Here is a 20497-nt window from a genome sequence, read left to right on the forward strand (position 1 = left end):
AAACAGAAAGTTAATTTAGTCTCAATGCATGCTGTCACCCCAAATTTTGGTCATTATCCCCTGTAAACTTAGTACTTAAGTCACTAAAGAATCCCAGGGCTTTTTACTACCTGATCTGGAACAAATGGGGACAAACTCTAAAGCCAAGGGTCTAATACTTCAGCCTTCAGAATTGAAAAAAAAGGATCTCCAAGGGAGAAAAACATTTAGGCCAACTTGGATTTTTTAAAAACTGTTTAATGTTCCATGATTTCAACACCCACAATCATATTATTATAGAGAAAAAGCCTAAGTTTCCCACTGTCCTCATCTGCACTGCACTTCCAGCCAGCCAGCCCCCCGGAGTGCCACAGCACAGAAAACTAGGTTCCAAGTGGGGAGTGGACCTTGACAAACTCCATCAGCCCAGGTGGTAAAACAATGGCAAGACAGTCTGTTTGTGAAAGAAACAAGAGGAAAATGAACTGCTACAGCACTTGGAGATGGTAAGAAACTTAAAAATCTACTCTCTCCACACCGCCATACCAATCCTATGCTGGAAGAAAGAACACTCCACAGGCAACAACTGAGGGGACCCAAAGAAGTCACACATTTTAGCAAAAGAAAAAAAAGGGGTAGAATGAGATGTTAAAAAAAAAAAAACACACACAAAGAAGGTAACACGTACTGAAAATGATGCTAGTCCAGGCTGACATACAAATGAAAGTTTTCATTATTAATAATCCAAAGACCCACCCACTGAAGAGTTTTTCTAAAAGGGAGACTGATTTACAGATCTAGGTTCATTAAAATCACAAACTCGTGTCAGAAACCATACTACTAGTTTTGATAATCAATTTCAAGTAAATATCTTCCCCCACCGTCCAAGTGGCACCTTCTGTAAAATTAATCAGCACTTCATTAAACATAACTTGTTTTGGAAAACTCAAGCAATGGATGGACTCTCCCAGGAGCACAGCACAGCATACATAATGTGTCTCCTTATAAGGGGGCAGAGTAAAACTACACATTCATATTTGTATCTGCAAGAAAGAGATTAATAAAAAGTAGTTTCGTGTGTCTCTGTGTGTGAAGGGGATGGACAGCTGAGACACAAGGGGATGTAAGAAACTCTTCACTGCATACCACTTTTTATCTTAGATCCATATAAATATATTACTCTTCAAAACGATTTTAAGAAAAACAACACATTTGCCAACCATCAAATTTAACACTTTCTAATGTCAGGACTTAGTGTCTTCCTCAAATTTCCCCTTTTAGGTAAGAGTAATCCTCCCTCTAGCTTTGTAAGGATATTTTATTTCATCCACCTCAGGCAGTAGCCAGCTCAAAGCAATACAGGAACTGAAACCACAGGCGAGTCCACTGGGGTACCCGGGAGCTGCTCACTACTGGGGGGCTGACCCTGGATGGGACTGAAGCACATTCAGGCACAGTGGCACAAACAAGGCACCACTCTGGCACAGGAGAGATTCAACTGCAAAACAGACACCCAAGTTTTTTGTCCTCCCTCAGCTCTGCACAGCAAGGAAGCCTTCTCAGCCTGTATGTACAGCACAGGCTGAAGATACCACCTCTTTGGGTGTCAATCACCCTCTGAGAATTAAGGAGATCATGCCAGAGACTGCTGAGTTGAACCTCAAGTCAATAAATAGGCCATGAGAATGATAAGAGCATTTCCTAACCCGCAGAGGACTGGAATATTTTATCTCTAGAAAACAAATATGGGCTACTATTTGGACTTTTATTTGTGGAAGGCTTTCCTTGCCTATCCTGTGGTATCTATACCAAGCATCCGTGTAAATGGAGTAAAGCATAAAAATACATGTCCTTGGACTAGCTACAGTATTTCTAGCTGCTCCAACCAGTATCAACCTTACTTTATACAGAACTACTGTATTGAATATAGTTGAATACAGCATCTAGGCCTTAATACCCTTCAAAGTTCCGAATGACAGGCTGACAATCACTCTCATTTCTCAGACGCTCTGGGAAGATCAAATTACATCTGTAACATTTTACAACCTGGGCTTAAAATTCAAGACCTCGCTTCCTCCAACTTTTCCAGCTCTGTCTCCAGTGCAGCCCCCAGAACTTCCTCACTCTGACCAAACAAACCTGTGCTTTGCCACCTCTACTCTTCCCTCTCCAGGATCTCCTCCTTCCTCATAAAATCTAGAATACTCCGCCCCCTCTCGCTTAGCCGAAGAAGGCAAACCCAGCAATCCGGGCTCCACAGAGCTGACAGTGGCCATCTCTTCCTCCGAACCCCCATGCTGTTCACTGCCCTCTGTGGTGTTCACAGGACTCTGACAGGAGCAGCACCCCAGAACTAACACTCCTCACTCTGATATTGAAAGTGACCCAAGTTCTGAAGACAATTTCTCACTCCATTGTGAACAAGAGGCTGCTTCACTTTGCCCACACCCAGAAGTCCCACGCCAGTGTGTCCCTGGCATATTGTGGCATGAACATGATTGGAAAATGTGTGCTGTGGCTGGTGGGGGTCACCAGTTTGGTGATTCAAGATCTCTAAACTTCCCTCCCCCAAGTATGTCAAGGGCCCATCAATCAACTCAGCCTGCATGCTGAAAAAAAGTCCTTGCATGGCAGAACTGCAGAATAACACTCGTTTTATACGCCCCCACCAGGCATGTGGGGTCACTGCTTGCACACAGAAGGCAGTCAATACATATTTGTCTTTTATGATGTTTACCCGTCAGTGGAACAAAATTAAAACTGTTTTCTAAGAAACAGACATACTAAGAGTCCATGACAAATTAGAAGGGAAACTTCACAAGATATCCTTTTCCTTCATTCTTCTTAGCCAGTTATGTAGAGAAATCGTTAACCAACCAACTGCAAAATGCTGGCAGAAAGTTAGCTTTACTTACATTTTCATAAAGTAAGTGACTTATCAAAAACAAAATAAGCCTATGCTTCCCAGATGATTACAAAGATGCTAAGGAAGAAACTACAAAGCCTCACCTGAAAATGTTTCATAAAGAAATGCCATAATTATGTCAGTGATCTATAATAAAAGTAAATTTTGTTCTCCCAATTAAGGACATTTTTTTTTACTTAGTCTGTGAACTAATCCCCTCCACATCAGACTCCAACAGCATTAACAAAGCCTCAAGGTATCAGTGAATCAAGGCCTACCCCTATATGATTTAGAAATCATATGGGTCTACCATTTTCTAAAGATGGAGCCTGTTCGAGATGTTTTATCAATCTTTAAAATGTCCCAATGACATATTTTACCTAAAATGTGTATTCATGTTATTTATACTCTTCCAAAGGCACAGAACACTGAGAAATGTTCCTCAAAAGATCATTTCTACCCCAAAATGGTACCTTACTATTTTGAGAAAATGTTGAGTTTGGGCATTTTCTGTAACTATTCATTCTAATTTTTCCTATTCATTTGTTTGAAGTTTTGTATCATCAAATCAATGTTTGGGAGAATCACTATATATCTTTGATTATCAGTTTGACATACAGGAAGCATAACTGATGATCTCAAGAAGAAACTGACCAAAGCTATAGCTCTACCACAGAGGTAAACATCAAAGGAAAATGAGGAAGGCCACAGGAGATTTCTACTAAATTAACAAGCTTGACATAAAAAATGACCCCATACTGAAGTCACAAAGCAACTGTCAACAAATTCCAAATATCAACATTACATAGATCATGTGCTCTGAACACAGTGCAATCAGGAATCAATAATAAAAGAATAATTTTTTAGAAAAAACAGTGGGTCCTATATCATATATTCACTAATACACAGCTAAAAGAGTCATTCCCATGATAACAGTACTACAACACTTTTGAATAGGGACCCTGCACTTATGGTATATTAGATGACATTATTGTATTAATATTAAATTTCTTAAGTGTACTAATAGTATTGTAGTTATGTAGGAAACATCCTATCTAGTTTCAGTGCTAGCATATTTAGGAGTGAAGTATCATGTCTGCAACTTACTTTAAGATGACTTCAGCAAAAAGAGAGAAGAATAAAGAGGGAGGGTCGGGGAAGGGAAAGAAATAACTGCAAATGTGGCAAAATATTAACAACTGGGAAATCTAGGTGAATAACATAGAGGTATTGATTGTGCCACTCTTTCCAATTGTCAGTAGGTTTAAAATTCTTCAAAGTAAGAAGTTGGAGGAGAAAAATCCAAATTCCCAAGTTTGGAATCTGTAGTTCTAATCTGGAAACTATACAGAAGTTGTTGTTCCATACCTGTGGAATGTAGCTAAAATGGGGCATGGGGTTGTACAGACTTAAAGCCCACCTATTACCAATCAAGACAGACAGAAACAAATCACGTGTGTTGACTTCAACTCTAGGATTTAGGTAGAAAACAATGAAAACTCAAGAAAGAAAATAATTAAGATAGGAGCAGAAACAGAATGAAATAGAATAACTAACAAAAAACAACACCTGAGTAATAAAAACCAGAAGCTAGTTCTTTAGAAGTATTAACAAGAGATCTCTAGCAACAATGATTTTTTAAAAAAGGAGAGAAAAGAGGAAAAAGGCACAAATAACGTAAAAACGAGAAGAAAAGCATAATTACAGACACATTAAAGTTTTAAAGTCTGAATTCTATTAACAACTATTAACAAGTTTATGTGAATAAAATTGAAAGTGGAAAATAGGTATTATCCAAATAAACTCAAGAAGAGAAAAAACGAGGATAAATATTTGACCTATGTGCATGTATGCTGGAACTGCAAAGGGAAAGTCTAAAGACTTTCAAAAAAGTCCTTTCAAAAAGACAGCCACTTAGATAATTCCTATTCCTTTTTTGTATAAACTTTGAGATAACAAAAAGTTTATTTTATGAAGTTAGTATATCAAAATCAGAAGGATTCTACAATAAAAGGAAATTATAGATCAAAATTAATCAACAATTACATCAATAAAAAATACTGACAAGAATGCGCTACAGGCTGTATCACTGTTGATTGACCCCTTGTATTAAACCAGGGACAAACTTTCTCTGGGTGCTAACTTGAAACCAGTGATTAATACACTTTACAGTAAAGTGAAAAAAACAAAAACAAACTTTCCTAATAAGATAGACAAAAGACAAAATAAAAAGCCTGAAAGACACTAGTACATCAAACCACCTGATTTCCCTGTATCTGGTCTGTCATCTGTCTGGAAAAGAAAATAATTTTCTTGTCATGATTTGCATTTTCAAATACGTACTGGCTATCTGATATCTAATGATCTGTTAAGTTGACTAAAACGGCATGGCTCAAACATTCAAAGGGGATCTCCAGTTCAACATGGCAGATCAAGTACATCCTGCCTCTGCTTCTTCCTGAAGCGCCTCTAAAATAACAGTAAAGGGAGCAGGATTAGCTCACTATAACTAAGACAATGGAAGAGAGAATATTTTGAAGCTAGAAAAACAGATGTCCAGCTGACTCACCAGACCAAGAAAAGCTGAGAATTCAACCAACAGTGGAAGAGGTCTGGAAGCAAACCACTGTAAACTGAACTACAGAAAGGTTTAGGAATTGGTAGCCCCACGTACAAAGGAAAGAGGGTGAACAGACTGAGGTAAAAACAGGAAAACAAGTTTAAAACACCATACTGAAAACGGGGGAACTAAGTGAAAGGTTACACGACACTCCCCATCATTCTCTGCAAGTTAAGCTACTGAGATGCCCACAGACAGGCCTGCATCCTCCAGACAGGAGCTGACAAGCAATCAGTAATTTCATTACTCTAAAATAACAGTAGATACTAAAAAAACCATAACATCTCAGACAACTTTAACAGAGACAAAAACCAAAACACACACGAAAAATGAATTTGGGAGAAAAAGAGAAAAAGCGTGAAGAAGGAACCATAATGGGAAAAACCCCACATATTCTCAATGAGAAAATAGAAGATATTACATAAAACATAAAGAACAGGAGACTACTTTCAAGAGATCAGAGAACAAAACAGAGCTCTAAGACATGAAACCTAACATTCAAATGAGTTCTAGAAAGGTAAGAAAATCAAAGAACATTAAAAATATTTTTCCCAAACAGAAGGACATGAGTTTCTAGATTGAAAAAGCCCAGCAAGTAACCAGAACAAAAGATGAACGCGACCCAATTTTAAGGCACATCATTATGAAATTTCAGAGACTGAGACTGAAAAGAAGAAAAAAAACAAAACCAAAACCAGACCACATAAGATGAAACCAGGGTGGCTTCACTGGCAATAGTGGGACAAGCTCTTCAAAATTCTGAGGAAATGAATTACAACCTAGAATTCTATGCCATAGCAAATACATTGTTAGGAAGATAAAATAAAGATGTTTTTGGATATGCCTCAAAAACCTAATTTCCCATGTTCTTTTTCAATGAAGCACCTACAGAATCTATGTCATCAAAACATCCCTTTGAGGGTTAAGACCTGAGAAGACAGATTTCTCTAGGGAATTAAAAATTCCTGCCAACTGATCTGCATGTTGTTAAATCAACAGAGCAGTTGTCAATTTAAAAGAACAGGAAATGCTTAAGTGAAATTTTTCAGGTGTGGCTAGACAACTGGTAAAAACTCACTGAGGAAGCAGAGGCATTTAAAACTTAAGGATTTCACTAAGAAGTTTCATTAAGACCAGCTTTTAAACTTATTAGGAAAATGTTTGGCTTCATTAAAGCCCGTTTATTTCTTTAGAAATGCATACATATACACTTTTATAAACCTAGGTCACTCATGGCAAAAGTGGGATCACCTACATATATCAGCCCAGTATTCCACTAGCTAAGCTATACTAATGAAAAAATTTACATCCTACTTTTCAGTGTTCGCTATTGATTTCACCTTTAAGGAGTCACATCAACAAGGAAACTTGCTACATATGGGAAAAGCTATACAGTACATAAAACTTGCTTATTGTTTTTTAAGTTATAATATCCTTTTATTTTTCACTAAATAATCTTAGAGTTGTTTTAGAGTGATTACCTAAGAAAAACTGAATGTGGTCAATTTTGTTTCATCCATAAGCCACCCACTTCCTCACTGCTCATTTGGTTTGCCCCATACTTCCTTCACAACAAAATCACAAACCTTGTATTCAGTGACAGTTGTAATCACCTAAAAGTTCTCTAAATGACCCTAAAAATCAACACCATTATTTTTGTTATACTGGTTTTCATATTATGCTCTACCATGTCCAAAAATCTACCTGGCTCCAAAAATCTTATCAGAAGATAAGACTGCAGTGTTGAACAATAAAAACAAAAATTCATGAAAAGCCAGTTTAAAACCATGAGAAGAACACTTCAAAGAGTAAGTTAATATGCATTATAAGAAATGCAAATAACCCAGGATAGAGCTTTTTTAAAGCACTGACTTTAAACTAGCTTTTATGTCATCTGCTTTGTATGTAAGTATATACAAACACACATTATTTGACAGCTTGAATCCAATGTATTATTTCTTGTCACATGAGCCCTGTATGTGTTTATCATTTCCTATCAGCAATGTATGATTCCTAAAAATCTCACTTAACACCTACCTAAAACTATGTTGTCTGAAATGGGAGTATTTAAGGACATAGCTTAAACCAAACCCAGTAGCCATTCCCAGAATAAACAAGGCAAAGGGTGACGAATTATTTCACCAAATGCAAGGACCTTAATAACTTTCTGCATCCTGTACTGGTGTTATGCAGAATCTAATTTATTTCCCACTTTTACAATGACTTTTCCTGGCACCCTTGTGTTCTGGACTATCCCCACCTCCCCAGCCTCCATTAATTCCATGCCAGAAAAAAAAGTACATACTCACCTTAAAATCTGTATTATTGATATATTCAAATACCAAAGCGGGTGTCTTTGACTGCAAGAGAGAATATTAATGCTTTAAGTATCCAAATAATAAATATAATTAATTAGCTTCTGACATACTGGCCCATCCCCAAATCACACTTATGAAAAAGATTCACTCATCAGGGAAAGCCTATTAAGAAAGTATCCTCTTGAAATTTTTTGTCTGGAATTTGCTTCAAAATAACTGGAGATAGTGGGTGGTGGGGAAGTGAGTGGCTTATAGATTAAACAAAACTGACCACCAGCTGATTAACAGCTAAAGTTGGGTGATGTTTACAGGGAGGTTCATTACATTACTCACTTTACTTTTGCAAATGGCTGAAATTTTTCATAGTGAAGTTTTTTTTTTTAAAGAGAAATGTATTCTCTGACCAACCTATCAGTGGAACTGGTACATTATGTGAAAATTTATACTCTGCACTGTTCCAGTTTGCCAAATACAAAAGGTATGAAGTTTACATCTTGGTTTAGTGAGTGAGATGCATTTTACAGAATTATCATAGGTCTTAGGAATTACAGGTCTTTTTAGGTTCCAAAAGAAAGATATCTATGATTATCAGTAAACTATAATGTGATATTATTGCCTTGGCTAGAGACCATTAGAGAATGTCTCAACGATGTGTTCCCAAAAACTCAGAATCAAGCATTTGAAAAGTACTTAATTTCAATACAATGAGTACAAAATGTTCAACATTTCCATGTGTAAATACAGATTTTTTTTGAAATAATGCTAATTGGCAGTAACAGGCTTTCAAAATTGGGAGAAAAACAGGGGCTTCAAGAACTATAGAAAGAAAAAAAAGTCATCTTGGAAATCTTTATGGCTGGGAAGTTTTACTCAAGGAAGGAGGTGAAAGTTACCAAAGCAAAAAGGCCACAGTACCTGCCTGCAGGTTTCTGCTAGAACAAGCAGCAGTCCTGGCAGCAGCCCTGGTCAAAGAATTCCTCACCAGCCCAAAGCTGAAAGGGTTTCATCAAGACCACCAGATCTTTCTACAGTCTTGGAGCAAGCCTGTTCCCCTACAAATTATGGGATGACGGTTCCCTGTTGGTTTTCATCTACTTCAATCTACTTGTGTTACATTTCATGCTTTAAGTAACAAATTATACAAATAGTACATCAAGTATCAGTAACTTAAAATTTAAAAAAAGGGCAAAACAAAGATGTTCCTGGTGTGTAACCTACTGGCTCACACTGTACACCATTTTCAAAGATTATATAGTCCAGAGTTAGTCATTATAAAATCAATCTACGCTGATTGGGCTGGGATATATTTTTAACACCAATTAGATAGAATTTAGCATACAACCATCCCTCTTAGTTTTTACATGGTCCAAAAAGAAAAACTTGCCTTATTCTTCAGTTCACCAATACTGTGTACTCTTGGGCAAATTACTTAACCCCCACAGACTTCAGTTTTCTTATGTGTACAATCTGTCAATGTGGATAATAAAGGCCATCTACCCTACAAGACTGTTGTGAGGATTAAATGACATGATAGTTAAACATTTAGAATAGTGTCTGACACTTAGTAAGCATGCGATGCATGTAAGCTAATATATTATTATGAAGTCGTCTTTACCAGATAGAAGCAAGACTTACTTTTTAAACAAAAAGCTATCATGGGGCAACAGGGAAATACCTGAGGCAGAACAGGTGGAAAACGGAAATGAGATGGCAGTGGTACAAAAAAGCCTTAGCCAGTCATAAACTTAAGGTTAAGCTACTCCCCAAGGACAGAAACCAGAATTAGACAGTACATCTATAATGGATAAAAATTAAACACTTTGAACAAAAAATATTTTAGTTGAATTGGCATATACAATGTGGGTCCTACTGGTAGGTCTGGTATGAGAAACAGCAAGATTGTTTCCTCAAGGGGTCTGTGGGGCTGTAATCTGTTCAGCCCTCTGTGGCAGGTGTCTCTGTGGAGATACTCACGATTTCCTTCTGTAGACCCAGATTTTCCAAAGTCAAGTTTATTTATGTGAGGTACAATATGCTAATTGGCAGTAATAAGCTTTCAAAATTGAGAGAAAAGTAGGTGCTTAAAGGAAATATTCAGCAGACATTTGGGGGCTGAATCAAAATAATGAGATAATAAACCTGGACAAGGATTCTTCTATATACACTTTTAGGTTCCATAAAAGTGGTGGTGGCTATTTTTTCATTAGACCACAATTTCTTCTGGTTTTCAAAACCATTCAGTAGTAAAGACAAATACAATCATCCCCACTATACAATGGTATTTCTCATTATTTTGAGGTTCTATGTGTCTCTCATACACACACACACACACTCTCTCTTCCCAAACCATTAGCTACCTACCACGGGGTCCTTCACAGTGTCAATCAGCTTAATGATATTTGTTCCACCACGAAGGTTCTCCAGAATCTTAACCTCTCGTTTTATCTTCTTTTTCTTCACTGGCTTAAATACATAAGAGTAATCAGAAGTGAGACTCCTTTTGAAGTTAATAAATAAAACTTTTAACACAATGCTAACGAATGGATATTGAGTGATCTTGCACTGTGCTATGTTAAAGAGCATGTCTAAATTAGAAGAGGAAAAAAATGAGATAAAATGGGGCCTGCCCACAGGAAGTTAGGATTAAGTTAAATAATTTACAGACTCATATAGCTGATGTGTCAGATCTTTAAGCAGTTACATTTAGGGCACTTAAAAATTTTGAACACCCCTGTCATATTTTAAAAATAAAATGTTTACTAGATAACTGCCAAATGGAAAATGTGATAGCTCTTAACAGCTGTCTATCATGCACTCACAAATGGAAAAACTGAAACAAAATGGTGACACACCTGCTCCTCCAATGAGTTACATGTAATTTTGCTCCAGGAGTAAAGACCAGCTCACTGACATCAAGTTACAAACTTGTTTCTCAGCTGCTGGTTCCCATTTCCTGTCGCCACGCCCATTTCCTTAATATCTAGAATCTGAAATGGCACTAAGCTAGTAAAACTTCCCATCAGATCCCACTCCTAAAGAAAGAGATGATGGATCAGCAAAGGAGAAAACTCATCTCATACACAGCAGTGAATGAAAGCCTTGGCTACCTGCTAACCTTTCAATCTGCTGAAAAGAAAATTTAAAGATCTTAATCAGAAATACTAGCATTATACATGTTATTTCTTATCTCAAATGGGCTAAAGAGTTTGAAGAAGAATGTAGCTCTGGAAAAATAAGCATATCACAATTATGTTTTAGTACTTAGAACAGTAATTGGCACACAGTAAGCATTCAATAAATGTTTACTTTATTATTTTCTGATTTTTCATTGGTAAATCATATTTTATTCTCACAGAATTCCTATGTAGTAGATGCAGCCATGTTGAGCTATGTGCCCAAGGTCACAATGCTAACAGTAAACAGTAGAGGCAGGACTCAAATCTAGACAATCTGACTCCAGGCCTAACTGTTAGCCACTGTGCTTTCATTTCCCCCATGTGGCAACAGGAGAAATGTAACTAAGAAAAGGAGTATCCCATCACTGAGACACTTATGCAAAAGCACAGGCAAAGATAGCCCAAGAATCTGCCATGAAACAAGATTTTAAAAGCCTGTTAAGTATGCAGTGGTGGTGGTGGTGGTAATGGGAAGGGGGGAGATGTGTACATATGCTGGAGAAGCCTTCATCTTTTGTTGATCACTAAGCTACAGCTTTGAACACACAACAAAACAAGAGGGGAAGAAGACGGTGCCATAGAGCACCTGCCCCACCTGTAACAGGTGCACACTCAGAGACTAGACTCCAGCTGTGTTTCTCTAAATCTGCTGCCACAACCACGTCACTCCACCCTGTCAGGGTGCTCAGTAGGACAGACAGATCTGGCTAATGCATTTCCCCATTTCCACTTAGGAATCTTACAACTTACTCCCTTTTTCATAATTAGGGTGCTCAAACATGAAGTACAACTTGATTAAAAAAATATCCAGAGAAGGACATATTGCAAAAAAACTAGCCTGTAAGCTTCAAAAATGTCAATGTCATGAAACAGACTGAACAACTGTTCCAGATTAGAAAGATATGACAACAGAATGTAACCATGATCTGGTATTTTCTTTTGCTATAAAGAACACTACAAGGACAATTGGCAAATGAGAATGGGATTTGTTGATTAGCTAACAGCACTCTATCAATGTTAATTTCTGATTTTTGATCATGGCATTATGAAGTTGTAGAGGAATTGCCCTTGTTTTTAGGAAATACTAAAGAAGGGATGACTCCATTTACTCTCAAGCACTTCAGAAATGTAAAATAAATGTAATTATCTATGTACATACATACATATGTGTGCATACACACATACGCATATGTGAGAGAAAAGGAAGCAAATGTTAACATTTGAGAAATCTAGATGAAAGATATATAAGAATTCTGAAAACTTTTCTCTAAGTCTGAAATTACATCAAAAAGTTAAAGGCAAATAAAAGCTGGCTATCCTATCTACAAATTCAGCTAATGCTACCAGTACATTCAGTGTAAGAAAATTCTAGAGTTGTCACCCATTACTGAAAAGCAGTTACAGATCTGTGGGAGTGGTAACAAAACCCCACCACCGCCTGAAGCCTATAAACACCAAAAACTTTCCTCTCTCCTAACAGTGAATTAGTACAGAAGAAATCCATTAAGTAAGTTGCTTTTATGACAATGCCCCATATAAAGCCATGCTCTGCTCTCCTGTTATTCAGCAACAGGTCAGGCAGGCACGCTGCTCCTGGACAATCCAGTCAAGATTAAGATATCTTTCATTATGTCTAAAGGTGATGTAAGAGCACATGAAGCATATTTTGCTGCCCAACTGTCACCTGTCCAACAACTTCCACTGCTACAGACTGGTGACAGCAGGGCAATTCTGAAGTGGCACAATGTGTGAGCACAGCAGCTAGTCTCACACACTCACTGAAGACCAAGAAATTGTGCAAATGGAAAGGGACCTACAGCCCAGGAAACACCCTCCAACACATGGGCACCTATTCTCTACAGGAACCAGGCTATAGGTAATTCCTTTTAGCTCAAGCTTATTCCCCTTAACCTGGGAGGCACTCCCAGAGATAAAAAAAACCAATGAGCTTCCAGAGAATGAAAGTGACCATTTTAATTCTATAAACAGAACTGGAGAGAAAAGGTTAGGCTTTATAAGGGAGGACTCTTGGCATCCTAAGGAAAACAGATCATGAACTTTACAGAAATGAGGATGCTTTGATCCCCTAGCTCATTGTTTGCATTCGTTCATGACCAGTTACACAAAGTGCAGAAAGTAACACACTTTCATGAGAATCACATCATTTCCTCTTGCATGCTAGAAAAAGTCTCTCCCACTTAAGGTTGGTGTATTCCAATTCAGAGAGTAGCTGTTTAAAAGCTTCTAACTGAATCAGTTCAGTTGTTTTCCACACCAAAAAAAATTTTTTACTCCAAGTCTAGTATATAAAATGGCAAAAGCAAAAAAAAAGAAAGTATTAAATTAAGTTTCAATAATAAACTCAATTATGCACACACCTAGAAAGAATATTTAAAGGAAAAAAACTTCTTTAAAATTTTCTGTGTATGAACTCAGGAAAGGAAGAAAAGGCAAACAGGGAGGGCGAAAAAGAGGGAGGGAAGGAAGGAACTATTCAAGAACTATCTTTCTCCTTTCTCCCTCCCTTTTTCCCCCTTCAGGAAAGGAAGGAAAGAAGGAACTATTCAGAAGGTTTCTGCCCACATGATGAAGAGATCCAGCTATTCAGGAGAACCTTGTTCAACGTATTTCAAAAGTAAGGCACTTCTTCCTGTTTCCCTATTCACTAACATTAACAAATTTTTAAACAAAAGACAAATTTAGTGATGGGCTGCTTCAAAAGACAAAAGCTGATAAAGTCAGTAATCTGACCTATTTATTTACTCAGAGCTGATTTTTAAAAAGCCAAGTCTGAGGATGACTTCAACTATCAGCATTTAATTGTGACCGAATTTCCAAACTAAGATCTACCAAAGGCATACAAATTATGACCTCAATAAATCCCAGCAAATATTAACAGGCAAAGTCCTATTGTAATTTTTTTCCAAGCACAACTGAATTAATAAATTTAAGGCAAGAAAGCAGAAATATAGCTCAGAACTTTCAAATCTGGGATTACTTATATGCCTCTACCAAATCAACAACTACCCTACCAGGATATTAAGTCCATCACCTGCAACAAACATTACAATGAACATGGTTGCCAGAAATGCAGGCCAGAGTGAGGAAGGAGGTTCAGCCTGGATGATGCCATTTACTTTATTACCTTGGTATCATCTCTAAATCCACTGCATCTGACCCAAATATAAACATTATCTAAGCAATGTTACCTCTTCACAGCAGCTTCTCCCCTAATCTCTCAAGTCTCATCTTTTCAGTTACATTAGCAACTCCTTGAGGGTAACGGTTTAGTCTCAGGATTTAATTTTAAAAAGTGAGGCATACAGCAGGCATTTTGAATCTCATCAAGAAAATAGTACAGCCCTTTCTACTACTGGTTCTGCCCTCTAAAATCACTCACTTGGCCCAACTGAAATATTGTCATTATAACCATATTGTATTGCTTTCTAAGTGCCAGGCACTGTTTGAAGGGCATTTAACAGTACTCTGACTTGAGTACCATTAATACAGCATTACATGAGGACACTGACACAGTTTAAGTCACAGAGCTCAAGGTCAGAGAGTGTTGGAATGAACATCTGAATGCAGGCAGCCTACTTTCCCGCCACTCTCAGGAAAGAAAGCCACTTTGTAGATTACTAAAACACTATCCTCTACCTACCTATGCATCTATCTACATTTCATTTGATTCTCCAAACAACCCTCTAAGTTAAAAGTATACTCATTTTACAGATACAAAAACACTCAAATGGGTATAAATGAGGAAGCTGATTGTAGGACCCAGGTCTTCTTCATGCCACTGAAAGAACTTCCTATACTACACCACCCTGATTATGAGGAGGCAGATCCTAAAATTAGGATCTAGAAACTATCTGAAACAATGCTCTACACATGAAAAAGGGTACTGTGTCAAGATACTCTTTTTACACATAGTTCACTCTCCAATAAATTCTAATACATTAAAGGGATAAAACTGTTAACCCTAAAGTCTGGAAAGTGATCATGATGAACTTAGAGGATATATATAGGTTAAAAAAGTATAAAAAGCACTGGTTATCATGGCTCCCCAGAGAGAAAAGTAATGCTTCACTTATGCATTAAACCTGTTGTGGATACAAATCAGAGAACCCCTGTCTGGGTCCCTAGAGCTCTCTGGGTATTCATTTACTCCACATTTCAACTAGCAGCCCACCAAAGCCAAGAATAACCTAAAAAATCAGGGGAAACAAATTAACTGCATTTGACTTCTGGTGAGTGTTTGTCCATCTTTCCAGAATACTTCAAAAACATCAAGAAGTCAAATATCCAGCAAATGTCCTAACTGTGCTCCTCACATCTACCATGACTCCGCGACAGGAACAGAGGGTCCTAAACCTCACCATGCGCGGTTGAGCAAACTGCAGGCTCTCTCCCTGGGTCTTGGTTTACTGTAAAAAGGGGCTTGAGCTCTAATGATGTCTATGCTCCCATATTGTGTGATTCTGTTTCACACAGGTTAACCACAATTTCAATATCTGTCCCCATAACCACATTAGAAACAACACTGACTAGTTCACAATTTTTAAAATTTATATTACTTTTAATGTTACTAAAACTTTAAAAACACTGTTTCAACTTTTTTAACATGAGATATTTCTGAAAACTATGAATCACAAAGAAATTAAGGTAAGTTAATACTAACATCTTGCTTCATGAAGTTGTTGTCTTGGTATACTTGCTAACAAAGTAAACAGAGGGTTAAAGAACCCTACCACCTGAGAAAGTAGAAATAGAGAAAGCACTGCGCCAGCAGGCAGCGAACATTACCAGCTCAGTCGTCAGCTCACTATGCAGTACCCGGCAAGGACCTGTAATCAACAGCCATCTCAGCCTTCTTTCGACACTAACTCCTGACAGCTAAGAAATATATAAAAATATGCTAAACATGCTTTAAATATATACCCATATTGCCATCATTCTTTGTTTTAAGCTAGAGAAGTAATTCCTGGGAAAAATTTAGGGGATAGCCAAGCTCTTTATAAAATAAGACTATCAGCAAGAAGCCTTATGTGAGAATTTCCAAGTCACTGGAGCATAGGTTCAAAACACTACATTTCTTTTTTTTTAAATGGTATAGCTCTTAACATCTATTTAGGAAATAGCAGTTTAACTTGAAGGATCCCCAGAACCCCAGAAAGGGCTGAAATCCATACAGAAGTGATGCTCACAAATTGCTCAAAGTTGTTCAAAATGGCCAAATACTTTTATTTCTGTGGATACCTTCCTAAGAAGCACTACAAACTGAAAAACAGACTTTTCGAGTCCATACATGAAACTTTAGGCACTAAAGTAGATTTCCACCCTGCTGCATTAACTCTTACACCCCGACCCCTGCCAATTTTTTCTCTTCAAAACAATTTCTATCAAAAAAGACACACACTCCCCATTGATTGTGAAGTTCTCTTTTAAGATTTTAACCTCAGAATGTCACTTCAGGATAGACAGTAACAATTTGCTTACCAATTTATAAATTCCTAAAACCTTTTAATAGCCCCAGTATGTTATGGTCAAAAAATTTTTTTAAATATACTCATGAAAATTAAATGATATAAAGTTCCTCTGTGGTCATTCATCATCTAACCATTCTCATATACTGGAAAAGACTGAATGAAAATTATTCACCATAAAAGAAGACACCCCTGACCTCAAGGAATGTACCCTCTATCTTGGTCTCTAAGTGCACACTGATACTTAAATTCCTTCCTGCAGTTGAAATACAGTCAGCCTATATGAAAAGGAAGCTTTCCTAGATTCCTGCAAATTACAAGCAGCTGGTACTCTCTAAGGACCTAATTTCCTACGACCAAACATGACAACAGCAGATACTAGTCATAACTTCAACTTGTCTGAATAGGGGTGCACAACTCTGGATAAAGACCCTGGTTCTTTTTAAAAAACAATACTTTTAATCTACTTTAATTCAGCCTGTCAGAACAATAAGAAAAATACACTACCCTTAGTAGTTTCTTACACCATCCTTCAGATAGAACAAAATATGGATAGAAATGCTACACGGCTTTGAGAAACAAGAGTGTAGTGTTCACCAGTGGAAACAAGGTGTTCAGGCCACACCCTGAAAAGAATTTGTGTCGAGAAGACACAAAAAACAACACTTTACCTGGAGGATCAACGGGGCCTCCCAAATCTTAATTCCAGAACACTGGAACTTACTCCATGCTCAATGGTAAGATCTTACAATCCACTGCTAAAATGAGCAGTACAAGACAGGAAGAAATAGGAAAAATAGGAATTCTGGCTAAGCATCATTTCAACATAATGATGGTAGACAAATTTCTTTGTGCCTAGTTTCTAGTCCATGAAAATAACCTTCAGCTTCCATATGTGGGTTCCCTAAACATATCCTGCTAATCTTTAGAGCAGGAGAATAACTGTCCAACTATCAATGCTCTGACGTTGTTTAGACAGAAAACCAAAGGGGGTTATGATGCTTTCCTATGTGAACATACTGAACACCTGGATGCTGTTCCTTTCAAAAAAGACACCTCAGGAAGTTGCACACTTGTCTTAAAAATGCCATCACACAAAAGTTTTAGACATTTTTCTGAAATTGCTTTAGAGTCAGCAGTTCATTTTTCTGAATGTACAGCAGTGGAGTATGGATATTCCTAATTTCAATTTACATCTTGCTCAGTTTCTGGGAAGAGTGTAAACAGCTTATATTAAAAGCATTTATGCTTATGTTTAAAGGAAAAAATTGTATGGATTCCTCTGGTGACTTCTCTGAAGAAAACTTTTTCTTTAAATATTTATGCTTATAAAGAAAAAACAAGACCATGTGACTTTATAGGTGCAATTCATATTTAGGGAGGAGGGGAGTCAAACTCCAATCTTCAATGCCGGTTGCTCACTTGTCACTGGTGATTCTGACAGCACAAGTAACCTTGCCTACTTCTCTCTACTGCAGTTCTGCTTCTTCGTCACTAGGCGAGGATGGAACTAAGTAATATAGAGTTGACCACTTTTCTGAAAGGTGACTTTCAGACAGTGTAAGCCAGACCCCTTATATTAAACAAGAATACAACTGCCCTAACTCCATCCTTAAGACACAAAAAAACAGTTTTTTTAACCCTACATTCTTATTAACAGCCTCTGCAAAATGGCTTGTATATATAAAAAGTACTTATATTAATTACTGCATGGTCTTCTCAATATTTCACTGACATGCATACACATTAAATGACCTGTAAGTACCATTTGACAGATTCTAAGAATTATTTTTAGTATACCCTATAAAACATTATTACAGCTACACAGTGACTTGAAGGACAACTTAGTCAAATCTTCATACTCATTAAGATCATGTCTTCATCCAACAGATGACAAAAGGCTTTCTTTATCAAACTCAGGCTCCTAAAGAAGACATTGACTGTTTTGTTGCAATTATTATTTTATCCACTATAACTGTATTCTTCTACTGCTCCCTATTTCACTTTTACTAGCTGAAAAGCAACATGAACCTTCCTGGCACTACTGGTTCACTATATCCACCTTACCTGCAACTTTTATCACCAAAGGGGTACAAACAAATGACTCTCCACTGAGGTGTTTCCCTCCACTCAGGCTCCAAATTCATCTTTAAGGCTGTTCCAGTTTTTCCCAACTTTTCTTTCTGGAACAACTTAGAGCACCAAGAGGTAACAAACTCAGTGCTCAAGGGGCCCTTGGTTTGATGGGATCGTCATGAAGTAGCTTTTCTTTCTTCTGAATACTTACTCATTTTGTAACAAATGAAGTCCATTTGGAATTTTTATTTTAGGAACCCATAATCGAAAAAGGCAGACAATTTTATTTTAATAACAAGTATATTCCTGAAATACCATCCTTAGATTTGGAACAGGTCTATACATTTCCTCAAAAGTTCACAGGAAAATAGGGTCTGAGAAGGGGTAGTGGGAGGGACATCAGACAAAAGCTATGTAAAATAAGAGCCTGCACTATTCATTCTGTTCATTCTACAATGTGGCAGAAGTAGTTTATATCCACCCAACCTGTGAAAAAAAAAATTAAAGCCACTCATAAGACACTCACCTTGAGAATTTTTACAACCACTCTCTCATTGTTAGTGATGTTAATGGCCTCAAATACTTCACTATACTTTCCCCGACCAAGTTTTCGAACCAGTTGGTAATCATCTTGATTACTGTAAAGGCAAGAGTGACACATAAATGCCAGGATTTGGGATTAACCAAGCCTATGCCCACTATACCTTCCTCCAGCCGCTTCCATTAATCAAGCACTTGGAAGTGTCTATACATCACGCCACAACTCATTCCCTAAATGAAAGGCACAACATAAACTTGGCTCCTTTCGCTCTGCACACAGCTCCTAACCTAACTGGTCTCTCCTAACTTGGGGAGATGAGGTAGAAAGGCACTGCTCTGAGACGACCTAGAGGGGTGGGCAAAGCACCCATCCTGGAGGGCGCCACAACATCTGCCTTACACTTCACACCCGGAAGGTAGACAGCGCCTGCTGAGAATGTGGATGTCTTTAAAAATCTTCCTCCCACCCAGCCTCATTTCAAAAAGCTAAAAAGGCAGACAATTTTAATAGCTCAAGAGGACAGCTGCTGACTTCCCACCCCAATAGAAACCCAAAAGTGCGAGAAGGAAGGGCTGCTCCCTCATTTGCACCAGGCTCTGGTCCCCGGACCCTCAGTTCTCAGTAAGAGAGCATTCCTTGGGGTAAGGGGGAGGAGGGTGCACCAGGCGAGGAGAAAGGGAAGAAAAGGGCGGCGGGTGGGGTGGGGGAGATGAGGGCAAATGCAAAAGAGAAGACTCCTGCCTCCGACCCCAGACCCAAGGAGGCCCAGCGGAGGCGGAGGGCGGCTTGCGCTGGGGGGCGGCCGGGAGGGCAGGGCAGGGGAGGGGAGGGGGTAAGAGGGCTCGGCGGCGGGGGGAGGGGAGCGGCGGCGGCTTTACCCCCAGCTTGGGACGTAAGCCTCGTAGTCCCAGTACTCGCGGCTCCGCAGGCTGTTCACCTCGGCGTAGACCCGGGCCCTGCTGCCCGCGGCCGGGCCGGGCATGGCGGGTGGGACCGGGGGGCGCCGCGGGGTGCAGAGGGCGGCGGCGGCGCGGCTGGGGGCGCGGGGCGGCGGGCGGAGGAGACGGCGGGCCGCAGGGCGCTGGAGGAGGCGGCGGAGGAGCGCGGCGGAGGACGGCAGCGCCAGGCCGGGCCCGCGGGGGCGGGCGGGCTGGGGGCGCGGGGGGCGCCGGCCGAGCCGGCCCGGCCCTAGAACGGCCCGCGGGGCGGTGAGGCGGCGGGGCGGGCGGCGCTCGTGCTCCGCGGCGGTCTCCGCTCGGTTCGCGGCCCCGAGGCGGCGGGGGCAGCTGCGGCCACACCAGCAGCAGCAGCCGCCAGCCGGGAAAGGGGCAGCGGCGGCGGCGGCGACGAAAGAGGAGGAGGAGGAGGAGAAAACCCGGAAAGGGGCCGCGCTCAC

The 20497-nt window shown here is 39.1% G+C and overlaps 1 protein-coding gene across 3 annotated transcripts in view; it reads right to left on the reverse strand.

The window, feature by feature from the left end:
* Positions 1-20497, reverse strand: part of CSNK2A2 (casein kinase 2 alpha 2) — a 38437-nt gene extending 17940 nt beyond the window's left edge. The window contains exons 1-4 of one of the 3 annotated variants that reach the window (XM_073226082.1): positions 19980-20497; positions 19087-19198; positions 10184-10285; positions 7814-7864 (exon numbers count right to left, since the gene is read on the reverse strand). In XM_073226082.1, coding sequence (XP_073082183.1) covers positions 7814-7864; positions 10184-10285; positions 19087-19198; positions 19980-20083 — 369 coding nt within the window. In that variant the 5' untranslated portion in view covers positions 20084-20497. The remainder of the gene's footprint in view (positions 1-7813; positions 7865-10183; positions 10286-19086; positions 19199-19979) is intronic. The other 2 variants (XM_037025273.2, XM_073226083.1) reach the window with 2 other exon arrangements.

Source organism: Manis javanica, chromosome 17 (genome assembly GCF_040802235.1).
Source record: "Manis javanica isolate MJ-LG chromosome 17, MJ_LKY, whole genome shotgun sequence".
NCBI classification, from domain to species: Eukaryota; Metazoa; Chordata; class Mammalia; order Pholidota; family Manidae; genus Manis; species Manis javanica.